This window comes from Cricetulus griseus, chromosome 6 (assembly GCF_003668045.3).
Source record: "Cricetulus griseus strain 17A/GY chromosome 6, alternate assembly CriGri-PICRH-1.0, whole genome shotgun sequence".
Classification (NCBI taxonomy): domain Eukaryota; kingdom Metazoa; phylum Chordata; class Mammalia; order Rodentia; family Cricetidae; genus Cricetulus; species Cricetulus griseus.
In genome coordinates this window covers 6,855,015-6,876,819 of record NC_048599.1, presented here as the reverse complement: position 1 = coordinate 6,876,819, position 21,805 = coordinate 6,855,015, and the positions used below count along the sequence as shown (strand labels likewise).

General features: G+C 49.7%; 2 protein-coding genes and 1 non-coding gene across 4 annotated transcripts in view; all 3 read left to right on the top strand.

Annotated features, from left to right (window-relative positions):
• Nucleotides 1-1,585, top strand: part of Rtf2 (replication termination factor 2) — a 30,766-nt gene extending 29,181 nt beyond the window's left edge. The window contains exon 9 of one of the 2 annotated variants that reach the window (XM_027423271.2): nt 239-1,585. In XM_027423271.2, the coding sequence (XP_027279072.1) occupies nt 239-414 (176 nt within the window). In that variant the 3' untranslated portion in view covers nt 415-1,585. Of the gene's footprint in view, nt 1-235 lie in introns of both variants that reach the window. The other variant, XM_027423270.2, reaches the window with a different exon arrangement.
• A 3,401-nt stretch (nt 1,586-4,986) lies between these two features.
• Nucleotides 4,987-6,922, top strand: Fam209a (family with sequence similarity 209 member A). Its single transcript, XM_027423238.2, has 2 exons — nt 4,987-5,235; nt 6,659-6,922. Exons 1-2 carry the CDS (start codon nt 4,987-4,989, stop codon nt 6,920-6,922), a joined length of 513 nt encoding a protein of 170 aa, XP_027279039.1.
• A 13,920-nt stretch (nt 6,923-20,842) lies between these two features.
• LOC113836508 lies at nt 20,843-21,122 on the top strand. Its single transcript, XR_003486813.1, has one exon.
• Nucleotides 21,123-21,805: the final 683 nt, after the last annotated feature.

The window sequence follows — 21,805 nt, the reverse complement described above, 5'->3', positions numbered from 1 at the left end:
TTAAAAATTCAACATTTGGCCTGGTGGTGATGGTACCTGCCTTTAATCCCAGCACTTAGTAGGCAGAAGCAGGCAGATCCCTGTGAATTAGAGGCCAGCCTGGTCTACAGTGTGAGTTCCAGGACAGCCAGGACTATACAGAGAAACCCTGTCTCAAAAAACAAAACAAACAAAAAGTTTGATGGTTGGGGTGATTTGTAGTCCCAGCTTTACAGATTTTTTTTTTGTTTTCCAGCAGCTAGCGGGAGTGCTTCTGGGAAAGCTGGGAAGCCCCCATGTGGGGCCCTGAAGAGGTCCATCGCAGACAGTGAAGAGTCTGAAACCTACAAGTCCATCTTCACAAGCCACAGCTCCGCCAAGCGCTCCAAGGAGGAGTCTGCCCACTGGGTCACCCACACATCCTACTGCTTCTGAAGCAGGACCACAGCCCTCCCCTTGGGGCTCCTCCCCTGTGGCCTTCTGTGCCAGCTTGCCTGATGTGGCACCATGCTATAAAGCTCTCCTCTGCAATCTTCGACCTGCGTGGTCACTGGCTGTGACATGTGTGGGTCCAAGGAGGGTGAGGTGGCTTGCAACTTAACAGGCCGCTGCTCCCACGGGCTGTACCTCTTGCTTAGCCTGGTGACTGCTGCTTACACTTAGGTAGCAGAAGGACTCTGGGTTCCTCACTGTACCGTTGGCTCATTTTCTAAAATTGTGACGGGTCAAGAAAGCAGTGACACTGGGCTTCAGGACAGACTTGCAGCTGTCAGCCCTTGCTCCTGGTGAGGTTCTTGTCTGATACAAGGACATCAGAGAGGAATCACACCCTGACTGACTGATACAAAGTAAAGCCCCTTTCTCTCATCTCCTCTTTCTTCCTCTTACATCTTGGTAAGAAAATGGCAGCCATCAAGGTGACAGGGGCGGACAGGAATGACACCTTCTCCATCTTCACAGTTAAAATTGGAACCTGTGTAAGACTGTTCATGGGAGCAGGGTAGAACTGCCTCCATGGGCCAGTTCTAAAATCCTGCTTCTAGGCTGGGCAGGTGGCTCACTCAGTGGATAAAGCACACGTCATGCACACTTGCAGACCAGAGTTTGGATCCCCAAAACCTTAAGCTACGTGACCAAGATGCTTACAAGTTCCTGCAGGGTTCTGGGGAGAACCTGTCTCAGTAACTAGAATAGAGTGCAACTGAGAAGATGCCCCGTGTCAACCTCAGGCCTCCACACATGCCTACAAGAGTGCGAACATAGAAACCCTAGAGTCCCTGCTCCCAAACCAAGCATGGTGGCATGTCTAGTCGAAGCCCTCAGACTGAGGCAGGAAGATCACAGATGTCAAAGCTGGCCTAGGTTACATAGCAAGACCTTGCCTTAGAAAACACCCAAAGACAAGCACCTACCCAACTGCCCTCAGGTTCTTTGCTTGCAAGTGATTAGGCTTGGCCGCAAGGAGACATAAGGCTTGTTCTGGGACAGTGTTAGGAGCATGTAGACATGGGTGAGTGGGACAAGCTGTGAGATGAGTATTGTCCAAGAGAACCTGAGATGTGTGACCTTTGTATTTAGAAACTAAAATAAAGATTGTAGAAATATTTGGGAGTTGTTTGTTTTTTGTTTTTGAGACAGGGTTAGGCATGGCTGGCCTCACACTCCAGATCTTCCTGTCTCAGCCTCCCAAGTGCTGGAATTCCAGTGTTTATCTGAGTTTTTCAATGAGAATTAACCCGTTCTGAGGATGCGGCCTGCTCGTGGGGTAGAGGGCTTGTGTGGCATCACAAAGCCCTGGGCTCCAGACCCAGCACCATGTAGTCTAAGTGTGACAGGCACTTGTTCTCCCAGCATTGGGGAGGTGGGCATTGGTGGCACACGCCTTTAATCCCAGCACTGTGGAGACAGAGGCAGGCAGACCTCCTCTATGTGTTTGAGGTCAGCCTGGTCTATAGAGTGAGTTCCAGGACAGCCATGGCTACACAGAAAAGCCCTGTCTTGAAAAATGGGGGAAAAAAAGTTCAAACTATCCTTGGCTACCTACCAAGTTTTAGGTAAACCTGGTATACATGAGACCATGTCTTAAAAAATAATGAATTTTTACTGTGTACTTTTCCGAAACAAAGATGAATTAGCTATTTATTCATTTTAGTACAGTGAAAAACTGTTTTAGAGAGTTTTTTTTTTTTTTTTTCCTGTTAAACTTTCAAAACGGGGCTGGAGAGATGACTCAGAGGTTAAGAGATATGGCTGCTCTTCCAAAGGTCCCGAGTTCAATTCCCAGCAACCACATGGTGGCTCACAACCATCTGTAATGAGATCTGGAGCCCTCTCTGACAAGAAGGCATACATGCAGGCAGAACACTGTATACATAATAAATAAATCTTTTTTTAAATTCTCATAAGTTTATTTGGCTAGGATTTCTGTTTCTATCTTAAAAAGTTTAATGAGGGCAAGAGGAAGCAGACAGTGTAAAACTCAAAGCTGCTTTGTTGTCAATTAACATTTTCTCTTGTACCTTTACACAGAAAATGGTCCTCTTAAGCCATATTTTACTAATTACAGCCTTTAAATTTTTTATGGCTTTTAAGAAACTGCTTTCACATTTCTCAAGCCTTGAAACTTCAGTATCTTCAGGCCTCCAGCCTCAGAAATGTCCACAGATTTCTGCCTGGGCTCTGTGGCTCCTTCCTGGCCCTGACCCTGAAGGGGACCCCTGATAACAGGGAACAGTGTGTGTTCTGAGATCTTTCTCCAGCCTTTAGGGTTAGCACAGGACCAGCTTGTCAAGCTTCCCTGGGTTTCTTGAGAAACCCTGCTGCACCAGACTGCAGAATTGGGCCCTTTCTAGGACCATGGAGCTGAGCTCCACCCACTGTCCAGGTCCAGGACCTTTGTTGTGTAACTGGCCTTCCCTGGCCCTGTTCAGTGAACACACCGAGAGGAAAGGGATCCTGGGATTCCTACCCTCAGGTACACACAAATGCTCCCAGATAGCTGAAGTCAAGTGTTCCAGGCATGCATGGTGGAGTCATCTGTGCAGATCAAGCCTATCTTCCCATGTGGTGTCACCAAACAGCTACCAAATGCCAGAGCTGACTTCGAAAGCAGTCCCTGCAGAAGAGGGCACCCCACCCCTACAAGACCTTCACCATGGCAATTTTCAAGATCTTGCTCAAGGATGAGCCTTCAAACAGGCTGCACTGAACCCATGGCTCACAGCCGGAAACACCAGGCCACCTGCTTCTGGAGGCTTTTGTAGCTATAAGGATAAAAAGTGTCATGTAACATGAAGCCTAGTTTCTAACACAGCTGTAAGGCCTGCATCTCTCCAAACCTGAACCAATGTCTGGTAGGAGTCCCACAGAAGCCAAAGCTGTGCCCTAGGGCATGTCCCTATGGCTCACTTAGCCGCTGGCCCCCTGAGAGATGAGTCTAAGGAACCTGTCACTGTCAGAGTGCAGCACAGTTGGAGGCAGTGTGAGAGTTAGCAGAAAGTCACCCCTTAGGTCGGTCTGAACACAATTCCTCCTTAGGACCTGAGAGGGACAAGTGTGGACCTTATACTGCCTGGGCTAGTATATTCTTGTCACCTCTACAAACAGTTGACATCAAATACAGTCTGTGTGTGCGCACACACACACACACACACACACACACACACACACACACACACACTCGAGTTCACACAGGTGTGTATGTGAGCATGTAGAGACCAGAGGTCAGCCTTGGGTATTGTTCCTCAGATGTGGTCCACTTGTATCATCCCTCACTGGCCCAGAACTCTACAAGTACTTAGGCTGGGTGGCCAGCAAGCCCAAGCTGAGCCTGTCCCTGCCTCCCCAGCCTTGCAAGTGTACACCACCACACCTGTTGATATCCTTGCTTCTCCCTTTCCCCGGGTCCTGGACAACCTGTTCCTGCTCCCGACTCTTCACCCACCACGGTGGTTTCTCCTCAGCACCTGCCTGTCACTCTGCCAGCCTTCTAGGCCTGGGCCTTCTCCTTAGGGAAGCTTTCCTGGTCTCGGGGCCTTTTCCCGCCCTCGGATAGATCACTCCTCAGGGCGACCTTCCCTTGCCCAGGCATCTATCTTTAACTCCTCACTGACAGCTCGGACTGTCAAAGGTTGCATGGGTGTGCCCTGCATGCATTAGGTGACTGCATAAGGACTCTGCCTGCAGAAACCTTGTGGAACACTCGGAGCTGGGCCAATGGCAGCTCCCTGACTCCAGTTTCAATGGCCCCAACTACTGAGCCACGTTCTACACCACTCCCTTTCCCTATATAAGCCAGCACCCCACTCCTCCCCACCCCCACCCCTGCCTGTTCTCTCTCCCGCAGTTAACACCACCCCTCCCTCACTCCCTTCCCAATAACTCCACGTGGATTTGTTGAGTTTGGTGGATCCTGTTTCATCGCCTTAAGTATCAGCAAAGAACACCACCACCCAGTTTTTTATTCATTTTCTGGGTACTAAAATCGGGTCGTTATGCTTGCCTAGCAAACACTACCTGCTGAGCCATCGCCCCAGCCCCTTGGGTGACAGTCCCCATAATGCTGATGAGTCACTATTTTTGGTGCAGGCCAAAGGAAAGGTCCATGACCCCTAACCGGCAGCCTGTGGCTAGCAACCTTATTTCTTAGTGGACCCATTGTATCTGCTGCTCACCACAATGTCTGGATCAAATAAATGAAACCAGAAATAGATGATGGCCTCTCCCAACAGTGTGCCAAGTCAGAAAGAACATTCCAGCAAGGAGAGAGCTTCCTCCTCTCTTGTCTTCTAAAAGGTTCTCTGCTCTGGAAGTTCTGCCAGGTGGAGTACTTGCCAGGAACCTCACTCAGTCTTCTCAAGCTGAAGGCATCACAATGACTGGGGCTGTCAGCTCAGGGCCCTCTGTGACATCACCAGGGCCCCCCCCCCGACGCTAGGTCCCCAGTGTCTCTGGCACCACGGCAGACAGACCCACCATGAGCAGTTTCCCGCCCCACCTCTGCTCACCATGCGGACGCTAAGATGGTTCCTGTTTCTGCCTCTGTGCATTTCCTGCGCCTGTGCCTTCATGTTTTCTTCGTTGAGGGAGAAAAACAAAGAAAGCCCAGGGAAGGTGCCTTGCGGAGGACATTTCCGGATTAGACAGAATCTTCCAGAGCACACCCAAGGCTGGCTTGGGAGCAAATGGCTCTGGCTGTTTTTCGTCATTATGATATACGCGATGCTGAAGTTACGAGGAGATGGTGAGAAGAATAAGGTAAGGTTGCTGAGGTCACACCACAGCCACGGGGTCTCAGAGACTTAGGTTCTGTTCCTGGACACAGGACTACGAGTGTCTGACCAGAGACCCTGTCAGGCTGCTGGGGAAGGGCAGGTGGATTTGCTTCCTTGGTGATGGTAGTAGTGGCCACATCCATCCAGGACAGGACATGGGCTACTAAACAGCTCACAGTTTTTCTGTGATGTAAATTTTGTTTGTTTTTCCAAATCGAGAGTAGATTCGAGAGCTCATGGTGTGTTTCATGTCAGACCTGCTCACAGAGCCAGGTGCGCTCGCTCTCTCTCTCTCTCTCTCTCTCTCTCTCCCTCCCTCCCTCCCTCCCTCCCTCTCTCTCTCTCTCTCTCTCTCTCTCTCTCTCTCTCTCACACACACACACACACACACACACACACAGAGCCAGGCTCACACACACACACACACACTGCTCACAGAGCCAGGCTCTCACACACACACACAAACACAAACACACACACAAATGCTCACAGAGCCAGGCATGCACACACACACACACACACACACAGAGAGAGAGAGAGAGAGAGAGAGAGAGAGAGAGAGAGAGAGAGAGCCAGGATCACTCACACACCCTGCATGTTTTATTTTCATTGCTTTTGACTCATCACGAATTTCTGAACCAAAGGAAATTTTATTTCAAGTAAAGGAAGTTTGAGGCCTGCACTGGGATAAAGAGTAGTAACCGATGCTCCCCACAATGTCTCGGCAGCTCTTCAGGGTTCAAAGGGAAAAACATTCAGTCTTAGACAAACCTAGCATTTCAAGACACTAGCCAGGGCTGGGAGATGGCTCACTCTGAAAAGTTGCTGCCGTGCAACCTTGAGGACCTGAGTTCAACAGGAGAGTCAGGAATGGTGGCACACACCTGTAACCCACGAGATGGGGAGGCAGGCACAGAAGGACCCTATTAGGCAGCTAGTCTAGCAGAATTCTGGAGTTCCAGATTCAGTGAGAGACCTTGTCCCAGAAAATAAAGTGGAGGAAGACACCCAGTACCACCCTCCACACACATGCACCCAAGCACACGGATACCCATACGCGTCTACTATACACAGCACATGACATTCTGGCTGGAGCAGAGGCTGCCCATAAAGCATCAGCGGGAAATCATTTTCCGATCTGTAGGCCATACAGTCTCAGTGGCAGCTACTTCATCCCTGCCACTTGAGCCTGAGAACAACCATAGCTGATATGCAAATAACTGAGCTCAGCTGTGCACCAATAAAACTTTATTTACAAAAACAAGTGGCGGGCCAATCTGGTCACGGTTTGTCAACATTCAGACTAGGTTTATCATTATGTTCCCTCTTAGATGATCCTAACTTCTGGAACTGTGTCGGAACTGTGAGGCCAATGGAGTCATTCACCCTAATATCTTTCTTGACAGGAGCAGAATTCTACCAGCCTTCGGGGCTGTCAATTTCGCTCTCCACCAAAGAAAAATCAAAATATTTCCCCCAGCAAAGACTTCACTTTCAATACTTTAACCCAGCTCGAGATGGAACTGGTGAAATTTGTGTCCAAGGTGCGGAATCTTAAAGTCTCTATGGCAACCAGCAGTAACCCCAGGCTGCAGATCCCAGACATACCTATGGGTCCGCACAATAACGTCACAATATATGAGATATGGGGAGAAGAGGAGCCTGAGTGAATGGGCTCATATCAAAGTATGAGAGGAGATAAGTCAAGTGTTGACAGACAGTATCCAGACTAATAAAGACTATTCTGAAGAAAGAGTCCCCCACGTTAGATTTCCCCCCCACCCTTCTTGTTTTTAGTTGGAGTTAAGATGACAAGTCCCAGTAGCCCCCGAAACCATTACTGTTTTTCCTCTCCAGTCCCCACAGCTGTGCACAAGGACGCTCCCGAACACAGATCACTGAGCCTGGGGTCTGCCAGGCTCTGGAGTCTGGAGGCAGGTGCGGACATCATTTTCCTGGACACATTTGGTTTCTATATACTATCTGCAAACATCCGACTCAAAATGACTAGTTCCACTACAAGATCGAACTTTATGGATTTAAAATGATGGTGATTCAGTCAGGAGAGAGTTCTGGAATCATTTGCTTCTCTCACAACCAGGGAAATTGTCTATTCATTCCATCCTAGAGACACAAGGTGTTGCAAACTTTTTTTCTCCTTCTAGTGAACTAGCAATTGCACATGCTGTAGTTGGATTCGTAGAGTAGAGAAAGAGCTGGGTGTAACAGCCTATGTCAGCAGTGCCAACATGGGGGTAGGGGCCAGCACTTGCACAAGGATCTCAACTTCAAGATCTGAGCTGCACAGACTTAGGGATGGGAGGAGATGCCTTCTGTGATTTTGGGTTTAAGATACAGATGAAGCCAGGCAGTGGTAGCAAGCACCTTTAATTACAGCACTTGGGAGGCAGTGGCAGGCAGATCTCTGTGAGTTAGAGGCCAGCCTGGTCTACGGAGTGAGTGCCAGGACAGGCTTCAAAGCTACACAGAGAAACCCTGTCTCAAACCAAAAAGGAAAAAATGCAAATGAACTAAACAAGGGCTCTCAAATTAGTCCTTTAAAAATGTATTTCTATGTATATGTGTGTACCTGCTTGCCTGCACACCACAGGCATGCAGGTGCCCTCAGAGGGCCGGAGAGGGCACCAGACCTCCTGGAAGGGACTTGCAGGTTGTGAGCCTCCTTGTAAATGTTCTTCACTGAGCCATCTTTCACATGCTTTAGTGGACAGGATGGGAAATGGGAGGAGCTAGTGACTCGAGTTCTTTTCACTGAAGAATCCAGGCAGGCAGAGGAATAATGATAACACTGAGGGGACTAATGGCGGCTTCCTTGTTTTCTTATGGGCAGATTTTAGATGTACTCCAGCCAGTCGCCACACCTGTAGCTGCCAAGGTACACAGCTCCTTGGCCAAACCTGGCCAACTGTCTGGATTGGTGTGGCTTTGCAAGCCATTCACTGTTTTTACATGTTTAAGTGGTTGAAAAAAACCAAAACAAATAATCCCTTGTGACATGAAAATGACATATCAGTGTCTAAGTCTTCTCCAGAGCCCAGCCACACTGGTTAACTTAAATGCCATCGGTGGCAGTGTTGATGCCACCAGGGCAAGCAGAATGACTGCAACACAATGGAACACTTCTCAGAGTTGACTGATCCGACAAAGGAGAAAACTTGTTCTAATCCGTGCTCCAGTGATGATGCGACATACCCCCTCAACAGCCTTCCGTTGTAATTTAAGAAAAGCAGCGCTCTAGAGGAAGAAGACAGCAAGTGACAGGGTTCAAGCAGAGGATTTGTTTTTTTAATTGGGGAAAGGGATCATAAAAAGGGGAGAGGGGAGGGGGGACCAGCCTCCAGGAACAGGAACAGCAGGAGAGAGGAAAGAGGGGGGAAGGAAGGAGAGGGAGAGAGAGGGACAGACAGACAGAGGAAGAGAAAGAAAGAGAGAGGAAGATGAAAGGTGGGCAGGGCCCTTTTGAAAGGGAACATAGTGATTGTGCACAGGTGGTGCTCTTAGTGACTGCAGCTGAGGGTGTGTCCTGTCAGAACCCCAAGGACAGGCCAGTACAGATACCTGAATACAGATACTTTCCCCTTGAGTGTTTTATGAAAGATGCCCCAGTGGCCCTTGGGAAAGAAATTGAAATATTGACAGACATGTCAAGTGGCAGGAGGGGCCAGCCTCTAGGATCCAAGAGAGGTCCCTAATTAACAGAAAGGAACCGGGTCTCTCACCCGTAGTCACGGGATAGATCCACCACAGTCAGGACCTGGAAGAAGGAACAGAGCCTTAAGTGACATGGTGGTGCTGGTACCTGCCGCAGGCTTGGGGAACTTTTACAGAGAACCTCTGGCCTGTGAGTAACCCCTGACACAGAGCGAGGGTGACATTTGAAGCCATGAGATTTCTGGTAGCGTAGCGATAGAAGACAGGTCCATTGTGTAGGTGCACGCAACAGGCTGCTTCTGATACATCACAAGACACACTCAACCCCGTCTTTCTCCTGGTCCTTGATGGGGCCAACGAAATAAATAACAAAGTACCTAGTATGAGAAACTGATCCTTGAAGCCAAGGTCACAAACTGCGTAGACAAGTCCTTGAGTGCTCATTATTCTGAAATGTTACACACAGATCCTGGAGCTGGGGCTGCAGCTCCAGTGCTCGCCTATGGTGTGCAAATGCTGGGTTTGATCCCCATTGCTGCATAAAACCCGGCACGGTGGTGCACACCTATGCAGGGAGGAGCATCAAAAGCTCATCTGAGTTGTAAGGTCAAGGCCAGACTAGAATAGCATGAGCCCCTGTTTTAAAAAAATTAAAAAATTTAAAAAGATTTTAAAAAGAAAGAAAAGAAAATTTAAATTAATAGAAAGTTACCAAGGCAGTAAGGCCCCCTGCACCCTTCATTTCTCCCTGGGGTGTCATATTGGTAGCTAAATCACAACACCAAACCAGGAAATTAACATTAGTCCATTGTCAGTAGAGTCCTGTGCCCCTTCATACAGTGGTCTGGGGCACTGCCTCCATAGTCAAGATGCAGATTGGTCAGAATTGGCACCGGGTGTGGCCTCCTACCTAACCATGGGCACTGAGTCACCTCATCCCTAGTTCTAGACACCACCTGTCACCTGTCGTCTCCAGACTCAAAAGTGTTGTCAGGAGGTTACACAATGGAATCCTGTAGCATGGGACCTTTACAGTTGACTTCTTTTTTGCCCAGGGTTGATTTCTTAGGTTGATTTCTACTGCATTTTGACAGCGTCTTTTTTGTTTTGTTTTGGTTTGGTTTGTTTTTTTTGTTTTGTTTTTTTTGTTGTTGTTGTTTTTTTTTGGTTTTTCAAGACGTGTCTCTTTGTAGACCAGGCTGGCCTCGAACTCACAAAGAGCTGCCTACCTCTGCCTCCCAAGTGCTGGGATTAAAGGTGTGCACTGCTTGACAGTGTCTTCTAATACTCTGGCTGAAAGTTAATGGCTGTGGCCATCACGTGAAGAGGCAGGCCAGACAAGTTACCAAGGCCTTGGTTAAGGGATCTAATAATGAGGTTTAGGCTGTGCATGGTGTGGGGGTGGGGGATCTTCTCTGTGTCCTGTGCTCTCTGCTCTTGTGCCTTCCAGCATGGATAGTTAGCACAAAGGCCTCTCCCGGATGCCTATGCCAGGCTCTGGATCTTCCCAGCCTGCACTGTGAACTACCAGTTATGCTGGCTTTGGCACCTCATGAGAGCTGCAGAAGAGAGACGAGTCTTTTTACCGGGACACGGAGGGAACAGGCTAAGCACCCAGCTCCCTGCTTCGTGTGGCCTCCCATATACGGAGTGGCACTGTGGTCACTTCCAGGTGCTGGCTCTCACAGACAGGTGCAACAGAGGGCTGTGCCCAGGCAAGTTCTGTCTGGACAAGAGTCTCATTCCTTAGCAGAAATGTTCCAGGACACTGGCTGGGTCCCATGACTGGAACGGCCTTTGGTCCAGTATAACTTTTTGTTTATTGTCATTTTTGAGACCAGGCTGGCCTCAAACTCACAGTGATGGGAGGCTGTGCACCACCACACCTGGCCTGGGGGTGTTCGCTGTGCAGTGGCTCCCTCTGGCAGCATCGCCAAACTGTCTTGGACCCACTTCCACCCAGCTATGCTGACTGTCTACGTACTTAAAGTCATGTGAGCTGTTACCAAGGCTCCAAGAGTCAAAGCTTTGGAGAGGGTGTCCCTGCGGAAGTGCCTCTCGTTCCTCCTCTGACAACATCTGTCCTTTCTCTTTCTCCATGGCTTCCCAGACACAGCCCCGATGGCAGCTGGTCTCTGCAGTTTGTGTTGCATTTTCCATCCTGTGTCTTTTCCTCTTGTTCTGACTGGCTTGTCTTTCTCATGCCTTCACCCTCATAAGGAAGGCAAGTGTGCTGAGGTAACTGTTGGATGCCAGTTTCTTCCCCTTCATAGTTTTCCCGAGAACAATCTCATTTTTCCAACCAGCTTTGGGACCGCCCCTGTGTGTGCAGGTTACCTGGGAATATCCCACCACACCCGTCGATGGGGAAATCTCAGGGAGTTTCCAATCATTTGTAGTGACAAACGCCCTGTACGGACGTAGGTGCCTGGGGTGGTTGAGGGTGCGATGCCCAGGCAGCCTCTTGCAGGTTCATTGTTGAAGGGAGAGGGAATGAACTCTGACAGGCATTCCCACATCACCCATAGAGCAGTGGTTTTCAGCCTTCCTAATGTTGCAACCCTTTAACGAAGTTCCTTATGCTGTGCTGACCCCAGACCCTAACACTATTTCTGTTGCTACTTCATAACGGTGATTTTGCTACATTTATGAATTGTAAATATTTTGAAGACAGAGTTTTGCCGAAGGGCTTCCCGATCCACAAGTTGAGAAGCAGAATGGCTGCTCTAGAGGGAGTGTTCCCTTCTGTGTTCTTACCAGGAGCACTATTACTGCACAGCCAGTGTGTGTGGCTTACAGTTGCCTGGACAGACACTAGGTGGCAGACAAAGCCTGTGCTGGGGCATTGAGACCATTCACGTGCTATGTAGACTGAAGACGTTCACTATCAGTAACAAAGGAACCAGTATTTAAAGTGCATAGAAATCTTGGCTTTATTTTGCTTTGTTTTGAGACAAGGCCTGAGACAAGGCTGGACTGGAACTCACTTTGTAGCCCAGATTGTCCCTGGACGTGTGAGCCCCCAACCGCAGTCTCTCGAGTGGTAGGATTACAGGTGTGGGTAATTACAGCTTCCACATTTGTTGCAGGTGGAGTGTCTCAAACTAACTAGCTGTGTAGCTGAGGATGACCTTGAACTCTTGACTCTTCTACCTCGAGCTACCTTGGGCCGGGCTGGGGTTATGCGCATAGCACCAGCCAGGCTTTGATATGTTCATTAGCAACCCACAGTCGCCATTTGCTCATTCCGTGGCTACTGTGAACCAGACAGAGGAGAAGGTGAAAACAAGCATTCTACTGGAAAGAGAGAGAGACTCCTTGTGAGCGGTGCTTAATCCACGAGCACGCGCACGCGGTCCTGGGTGCCACTGCCTGAGGCCAAAAGGAAAAAAAAATGGTAAGAAGCAGGTCCAAGTGAGAGGATCACACTTGCCTGGCAGTCCTCAGTTTACACACACACACACACACACACACACACACACACCCCTGACAGTGTAGCTCGGTGGTCGAATGCTTGCCTAAAATGCTTGAGGTCCTGGGTTCCATCCCCACCAAAACTAACAAAAAATTAGGTAAAATTTAAATAAAAATATATTGTTTTAAATGTCCAAGTGGCATGTGTCTGCGTGTTTGCACCTGCCCTGCCTCTAAAGCCACATCAGCCCCCTTTACCCGCCCAGGTTTACTCCTTTGCCCCATTTACAATGAATAACTGCCTCTTAAAAAAATGCTCCTCTTTGTTTTTTTTCTGGAATGGTTGACTGTAGAAATAAAGACATATCCCAAGAGACTCACTAACTCCCATCCCCAGACTCCACTGTGGAAGCCGGAGCAGAAGAAAGTGTGGCGGCTGGCACTGGAGCAGGCCCTTGGGGTTTTAGTTCCCTGGGGTGTCACAGGCCAAAACTTCAGGAGACTTACCTAGGAGAGTGTTGGGGAGTATTTAAAGTGCATAGGAGCAGATGAGTTGGACACAGTTTGGTGCACACAGGAGACAGAGCCCCTGGGGCAGGGCCACATCACAGGGCCTGATAAACTGATGTGTCTCAGGGCTGGCTGCCTTTAGGCATTGTAAAGTGCCATTTCTTCCTACATGGCTGCCTAAGCTGCTTCCCTATGCCCACTCCCTTGCCCTCTGGGGCTCAGAGCTCTGGTGAGGGACTCCTCTACAAAGCCATACCGGTGTGAGGAAGGAGCAGACAGTGTGGAGAGCACCAGGAATGGAGTTGCAAATCAAGGCAGAGGTACTGTTAGACCCCCGAAAACTCAAGTATCCGGGGTCCCAGGCCACGTTCTCGGCCACCCCAATCACCAGGCAGATTCGAGAGCTTGCTGCAAACTGCACGAGGCTTTATTGTAATTTAACGAGCTAACCCCATGTTAGCTTGGGTCTTTCACCCACCCGCCATGGCGGATGGCTAGAAAAGACGGCTCCTAGGGTCTCCCAAGAGATCTTATAGGACAGTGTAAGGGGAGTGTCTAGGGGTACGCAGAGGCTCCAGGCTTGGAGGGCTTGCCCTGTGTTGATTGGTCAACTGGTTGTTATGGCCCATAGGCCCTCCCAGGGTGGTTGCTATGCTCTCTGTGTCATTGCTGTGCGCTTGTCCGTAAAGCACACCCAGGGTCGTAAAGCATAGCGCTACCAGCTAACTTCTGATTGGTTCCTTGTCACGAGACAGGCATCTGACTTTCTAGTGTCTAGGACAAGGTCATAGAAGCACGTGTTCGGCCATTATGGCTGCCAAAAGGGAAGCTGGTCCCTTCAGTACAAGGTCTGCAGAACAACACTTTAGAAAGCTTTAAACTCCAGAAGGACAGGGGGGCAGCTTGATGCACCTAGACACAGCCACTCCGGGATGGGGGGGTCTCTGGCTTGGAGCCACTCAACACCCGTCCCAGCCACCTCAGGTGACTTTGTTACTGCAGCCACCCACTCTCAAAGATTCTCTCATTCTCCAGACAGTTCTTCGACTATTTGTTGTTCAAGAAGTAGTCGAGTTGTTTGATGGCACTTGCCTGGAATGTCAGCACCAGGGATTTTCACTAAAACCAGAAAACAAGGAGCGTCTTATAAGGCAGTGTGGAGAGCCCTCACAGATAAAGGGCTGGTCAGAAAGCTAAACCAAGCAGCACCAAGTCTCCCGCCTTGTGTTTCTCTCCAAGGGCTCTTGAGTTCTGGGAGGCCAGGAAAGCAGAAGGGACCATTAGAGAGGGGCAAAGGGTGCTTAAAGGAGGGGAGATGGACGCACAATTGGAGGAGTTCGGAGAGAGACACCTTTAATACCAGCTCTGGGGAGGTTAAAAAACAAACAAAAACAAAAAAACAAAAAACGGTTGATTGAGACAGGGTTTCTCTGTGTAGCCCTAGCAGTCCTGAAACTCACTCTGTAGACCAGGCTGGCCTCAAACTCGCAGAGATCCTTCTGTCTCCGCCTCCCAAGTGCTGGGATTAAAGGAGTGTGCCACCATGCCTAGCCTATTTTTATTTGTCTGTGTGTCTGTCTGTGTCTATCTGTGTGTGTATGTATCTGTATGTCAGCGTGTTCATCTCTCTGTGTATGTATTTGTATGTCTGTGTCTGGGTGTGTATCTGCCTATGGTTGCCTACACTCCTGAAGAGACTGGAAACAGTCGTTAGATCCCCTGAGCTAGATTTACATGTGATTGGTTGAGAGCTGCCTGATGCAGGAATGCTGCTTCCGGTCCTGTTTTTATTTTATAAAATGGACAAACCTGATGGTGGAGTCTCTCCCCTCCTAGAAGGGGTGGCTCATGGCTGCCCTGTCCTTACCTCTGTGGCAACTGTGTGTCTTGTCCTGGAAGACACTGCGTTCTTTACATTTACAGCATCCTGCCTGCTGCCCTACACCACCCCCACCTCCACCCCCGCCCCCAGCTGGTCCCTGTTTTCCTGACTCCCCCTTCTGACCGGAGTATGGCATGTTAGGTGAGGTACCATCTGTCTGAAAAAAGATCTTGTGTGGACTCCTAGGGGAAAGAGAAGAAGCTCTGACCCCTTAGTAGCCCCTCCTCCACCCTCTCTCTCAGCCACTGGCTACTTCCTGACTGTTGGATCTTCCTCCTGACATTTCACACACATGGACTCTCACAGTATGTTAGTGTAGAGGAAGAACCCTTCCTTTTCAGGGATGGGTAATATCCCACTGTGTAGATAAATTACATTTCAGTTATCTGTGTTCACTGATGGTCATTTGGGTCTTTTGGCACGCACCCTATGTAGCTCAGGCTAGCTTCCAAATCATGACCACGTAAACCCAACCTCCCAAGACAGAATTACAGGCATCTTATCCTGCCCAGCTGTTGAACTCAATCTTGCCTGAATCACCCAGCTTCCTTCACAGCAGCTGTCCCGTGACACTGGGCTGTTTCTTGTGTCTAAGCCTCACTCCCCTCCTCTCTGTGCAGTAAGCACCATTCAGGCACCAAAACCCTGCCCCCTCCTGGTCACATTCCAGTGTAGAATACCGGGAGCTACCACTCACTAACCCAGGCCTCTGGGGATCCTCCAGTGTGACCCAGTCACAGAGAGGCAGACCCACAGCTCAGTCGTCCTCTGAGTCTACAAGGGAAAGTGAGGCACCTGGACGAGGGCTGGCAATCGCTACATTGGGTGACGTGGGTGCATGGGAGGAAGACTTGGGTGTCCCTGTGGAACCTGTCAGGGGCCCTGCTCATTCCACTGATCCCCAGCATGCAGCAGTTCGAAGCTTGTGTGTGAGAAAGTTGAACCCAGATGCTCAGCTCCTTCATTCCCATTTTACTTGATTTTCATACTTTGGAAAGTATTTGCCAAGTAGACTCATCCCCCATTTTTGGTGGGAATGTTTCACACACACACACACACACACACACACACACACACACACACACACCTCAAACCCAAAACTCAAACTTAATACTTAAGTCTTTATATAATCCCATTTCTAATACTTAAGTCTTTTATATAAAATGATATGCTATTAGCCTGGCGTTGGTGATTCACACCTTTAATATCAGCACTCGGGAGAGCAGAGGCAGGCAGATCTCTGTGAGTTCGAGGCCAGCCTGGACTACAGAGGGAGTTCCAGGACAGGCTCTAAAACAATACAGAGAAACCCTGTCTCGAAAAATAAATAAATAAATAAATAAATAAATAAATATGGGATTTGCTGTTTTACATAGAACCCATGTATAGTCTCCATGTACTTTTTTTGAAGCATGGTCTCATGTAGCCCAGGCTAGCCTTGAACTCACTGTGTAGCTGAAGATGATCCTGAACTCTCCTGATCCTCCTGCCTCCACCTCCCAAGTGCGGGGATTACAGGGTTGGACCACCACATCTGATTTACAGGGTCTGAGGCTGGAACTCAGAGCTAAATGCATGCTAGACAACAGCCTATCAACTAAGACACAATTTGTGGCCCCTGGAGGTCCTAGGGTATTCTCTGCCTTCCTCTGCCTGTCTGGCCATCCGTGGTGTCCTTTGGGAGATGGCCACCAACTGTCTCTGTTTTGATGGCCACATGGGGTTCTCCTCGACAAGCACTCTCCTCATGGGGTTGGTCTGTCTGTGTCTCGCCTTATAAGAAAGTCATAGCTAGGCACATGCCTTTAATCCCACTCGGGAGGCAAAGATGGGGGATCTCTTCGAGTTCAAGGCCAGCCTGGTCTACAGAGCAAGTTTCAGGGCAGACTCCAAAGCTACAGAGAAACCCTGTCAAAACAAAACAAAAAGAAGAAAGAAAAAAGAAAAGAAAAAAGAAGTCAGTCTTGTTGGATTGTGAGTCTGCCCACCCACAGGATGACAGGAGAATTGAACTTGGAGACCTGTGCACGCCAGGAACGTGTCCTATCACTGACTTACAGTCCCCACCTATGGTTTAAGTCTAGAATGCCCCTCACAGGCTCACATTTTGAGTTTTGAATGCTCCATCTCCAGATGAAGGACGTGGAACTTTAGGGAGTCGGGGCCAGACTGATGGAAGTGGTTCTAAGGGCAAGTCATTGAAGGCTATGCCCACTCTGGTTGCCACGGCTCTCTCTGCTTCCTGGCTCTTGGAGACATGAAGAATCTTCACCCTTGCTTTATCTTTCTGAAACCTGGAGCCAAAATGCTCCTTTCCCTGCTAAGATGTTTCTGTCATACAGGTTTTCAGCATGACATGGAAAGTTAATATTGGGGGAGGGGGCATAAAGGGGCAGGAGAGATGGCTCAGCAGTTAATAACACTGGCTGACCTTGCAGAGGAACCTGGGTTCAATTCTCAGCACCCATGTGGGGCCCACGGGCATCTGTTACCCCAGTTCAGACTGGTAACTGGTGTGAGTGAGGCTAACACCAAGCACAGTCTTAAGGGAACACCTGGAGGGGCAGCAGGGCTGGTCCTCTCTGAGAGTGGAGTACAGCTAGGCCAATCTCCCCAGGCCCACAGGGGACAGGCTCCCTTACAGGGGACTGCCGGTAGTACCCAGCCAAAGCCCCAGACACAGCAAGCAAGCCACAGGCTCAAGATCCAGGGTCTCACAGGCCCAAATCTAGGCGCCTCCTGCAATAGGACCTTTGTCAGCGCTCCCTAGTGCAGGCTCCTTTTCACAGAGGACATGAGTGGCTCAGCCCTATGGGCCACCTTCAGGGACAGCCAATTCCTTCATCGTGGTGACACCCATGGAGCCTAGCTCCTCCTGAGGCTTGCCACTCTCCAGGAACCATTGAGAGTTCCTCACACTTGGTCTTCAATCTGCCAAAAAATAGTAAATATTTTAGGCTCTGCCAGCCATCTGTTTCTGTCACCATCACTCTGCCTTGTCGTTTACATGTTGTTTGTCACTACTCTTGAGACCATCTGGGCTGCAAAGCCCAAGTTTGCTGTCTGGCTCTTCACAGCGGCAGTCTGCCAACACATTGCCATCCTCCAAGCACGTTTGCTCTTCCCAGCGCTGAGGCTCGAACCCAGGGCCTTGAGCATGCCAGGCAAGTGCCCCAACACTGAGTCTCAGCCACAGCTCAAGGACATCTTTCAAACCTATAAGTAACCACCCCTCTACACACACACACACACACACACACACACCCCACACTTTTTAGGGGCCGCAGGTTGCTTTCCTTCCATGGCAGCTTCCCCGGTAAGTCCAAACCCTGTGTGACCCACAGCCAAGTCCAGCCCTTGGTGTCTATGCTCTGGCAGGCAAGGAAACAAGAGTGGCAAGTTGTACACAGGTTCTTCAATGGACATGCATCCCCCCACACTGGCATGCAGGGTGGTCTCCCAGGTCCCTGTGACTGGGTCCTCTGCTTATAAGGCTGTACCTCTGAGCAGCTGTGCACCAAGAACTGGTGAAATCATCCCTCCCCCGTAATTACAGTTTACAGTGGTTTACTGGGGGTAAAGAATTTCTGTCTTGCCCGAGGCCATTATAGATGCAGCTGGGCTGGGGGAGGTGGGGGAGGCAGGTGGCAAAATCCAGGAAGCAGTTCCTACCCAGAGTGGGGACCAGTTTTTCTGGTTCCTGGGCTCTGTCAGATGCTCAGATTTGCCTTTCTTAGGTGGTAGCCCTACAGGGATTTGCAGGTGGCATGGGGCTCCCTTGGGGTCCTTGGAGAAACCAGTCCCTCTTTCTCTAATAGAGAGGAATTAGAAGCTTTGCACCCGTCCTCTTGGACTTCTGCCAGAGTTGTCTTAATGCTACTGTCACCAGCGCCTTCCCCTGACCCGGAAGGGCCTCTCATACCAATAATGGGAGTTTCCATCGTGGTTCTATTTTCATTTTTCACAAAACACCCCAAATGCAAACATCACCTCCCCATGTGCTTTCAGATGCATTGGCAGAGACTGGAGAATGAAGCTATGGTTATTATTTTCAAGTTTCCAAATTTGAAAAGGTGCCGGTGTGTGATATTGTTGGGGCCCACCAGCCAAGCCTTCTGGGAGTGCACCTAGTGTGGAATGCAGGCAGGATTGTCCAAGGTACTATAGCTGCCCCCAGACAGAAGCCCCAGGGAGACGCTTGCTTAGCCAGGACAGGAGGCAATGGCGCTGTGTGTCAGGGTGAGGGAAACAGACCAGCAGTCCATTGAACATGGGAGAGAAGCTGAGGCAGGAATGGGGGCACAGGCAGTCTGGGGTCCTCACTACCCAGGGAACTGAAGCAAGAGGGTCGTGGAAGTTCAGGGACTAGTCATTACCTCAGTCGTGCATAGTGTCACATGCTTCTGTGCCCAGCATTTGGGAGGCTGAGCAGGAAGATTGGTGCAAGTTCCAAGCCAGTCTGGGCTATGTAGAGCTCCTGTCTAAAAACAGAAACAGGCTAGGAGTGTAGCTCAGGCATCGGTGCTTAGCCATGCTCCTGGTTGGTAGTAAAGTTCTCAGAGTCTAATGGGCCTTCTAGAGGAGTCAGCAAGAGCCATCCCCTCTTCCAGCTGTGAGCAAAGCTGGTTTCACACTCACTACACCGTGGTAACCAGAACAGATTAGAGTGGCCTGGGCTGAGGTGTAATACAATTGGCAGGATGCCTGCCTGGAGTGCAGAACGACCAGGGTTTGATCATCACCACTACACAAACCAGGTGTGCTGGTGTGTTTCAGGTTGCTCTTCTCAGACACCCCTTGGGGGAGAGGGGGAGAAGACGCAGCACCAACGACTCAGGCCCTGGGAGTCAGTGAGTAGCAGAGCACGCTGCAGACTCCTTTATTCAGGAAGTCAGACCTGCCTTTATACCTGCTTCCAAGGTCCTATCGGCTCAGGAGGCTGACTCTGCTGTCTTGTCCTTTCCTCATTGGTGTCTCTGGTCAGGCATCTCTTTGTCAGCAGTCTCTGGGCATAGAAGCAGGCTTGGCTCAGGGAAGAAATGTCTGCCACTCATGTTCATGCTGGGCTGGCTTGGGCACATGGCAGGGCGACTGTGGCTTGGGTAGGCTGGCTGGCAGTTTCTCCTACAGTGGTGCACACCTGTAATGTCAGGGGAAGGAGAGGTAGAAGGATCAGGAGTTCGAGGCCTGTGGCAGCTTGAGGCTAGCCTGGACTACATGAGGTCCTATCTTGTTGAGCAAGCAAACAAACAAACAAACAAATAAATGGGTTTTGGTCCATCTGTTCTGTATATAATGGGACAGAGACACTTCCTCTCCAGAAGATAATTAAAAGAAATCAAATCACTGCCTGCCTCCTCTTCAGAGAGTCAGGGCAAATGTACTGAGGGTTTGGATGGGACCCTAAGAGTAGATAAGAGATGGGGGAGGGGCTTTGTCCTTTCATTTCTTGTTTTGTTTTGAGACAGGGTCTTACTATGCAGTCATGGTTGGCCTGAAACCCAGTATGTGGACCAGGCTGGCCCTGAACTCACAGAGACCTACCTGCCTCTGCCTCCTGAGTCCAGGCAGCTTGCTCTTTGAACTGGATTTCAGGAGGCTCTTGTATGCATTCCCTGCCCTTAACTCTGCAACTCCAGGGAACTGCAAAGCCCTCTACCTGCTCTGCCTTGGTCACCTGGTCACCAGCATGGACCCAGTGGTCTTTCCTCCCGCCCTGTTCACTTCCCCCCTCCCACCCCCAGAGTCAGGCCTGGTGTCTCTGGTCCCTGTCACCTCCCCTCAGGTCTGCCTCCCTGAGCTGGTCCCCTTCTGCCTGCAAAATTCTCACAAAGCACACTGGTTTTCTGATCCGTGGGACTTCTAGCTCACTCTTCATGGGACAACTCCAGAGTCCCTCCTGTAACCCATGGAGCATGGCAGCTTAGCCAGCTACAGCAGGGGAGGGGGAGGAGAAGGGCCCGGGACCACAGAACTGCAGCTGTTTCAAAATAAAGTGGTTGGCACTGCTGACATTTATCGCATTTGCTCAAAGGGCTAACCCTCAGTTGTGTGGACACTTTCACACCGCTGCACAGTGAGGAGGTCAGCCACATCTCCAAAGTCAGAGAATATCTGTGGGAGGAAACTCAGCTGGAGTGACGGGTGGTGTGGACAGCTGCTGTACAGCATGGGAGGGGTGTAAGCTGAATGGAACAGAGGACGTGTGTGTGTGTGTGTGTGTGTGTGTGTGTGTGTGTGTGTGTGTGTGTGTGTCTACACCCATGTCCCTCCCCGTGCCTACACCTTGATTCTGCTTGATCAGGTAGGTTCTGTGACCCCCACCTCCAGCCCACCATCCTAAAAAGAAAAGCCAAGCTTCCGTGACTCCCTTTTTTGTGGCACTGCGCTGAGAGGCCCCAGGGGCAGCATCAACGGGGAAATAAAAGAATGTGTATTTATTTTTATTACATTCTATTCCATGTTGTTCTATTGTATCTTATTTGCCTAGAGACATGGTTTCATGTCTGAAACCCAGACTGGCCTTGAACTTACTATACAGATGAAGGTGGGTTTGAACTTGTGTTCTTCCTGCCTCTGCCCCTCGCCCCCCCCCAGTTCTAGAATTACAACCGCACTTGGTTTAACATCTCTATTTTATTATTATTTTATGTGCACATTTTGCCTACATGTATGACTGTGTGCCATATGCATGCAGTGTCTGAGAAGAGCAGAAAAGAATGACAGCTCCCCTGGAACTACAGTTAAGACTGTTTTTTAGCTGCCCAAATGGATGCTGGGATTTGAACCTGCGTCTTCTTAGCCGATGAGCTGTCTCTCCAGCTCTTAGCATCTGTATTTTTTTTGAAGATTTATTTATTTATTATGAATAGTGTTCTGTCTGCATATATGCCTCCATGCCAGAAGAGGGCACCAGATCTCATTACAGATGGTTGTGAGCCACCATGTGGTAGCTGAGGATTGAACTCAGGACCTCTGGAAGAGCAGGCAGTGCTCCTAACCTCTGAGCCATCTCTCCAGCCCCAGCATCTGTATTTTTTTATTAATTTATTTTTACATTCCAATCCCAGTTCCC

Coding starts and splice junctions, on each gene's coding strand:
- Fam209a (XM_027423238.2), top strand. CDS start 4,987: ATGCGGACGCTAAGATGGTTCCTGTTTCTGCCTCTGTGCATTTCCTGC. Junction 5,236..6,658: donor GAGATGGTGAGAAGAATAAG/GTAAGGTTGCTG, acceptor CTTTCTTGACAG/GAGCAGAATTCTACCAGCCT.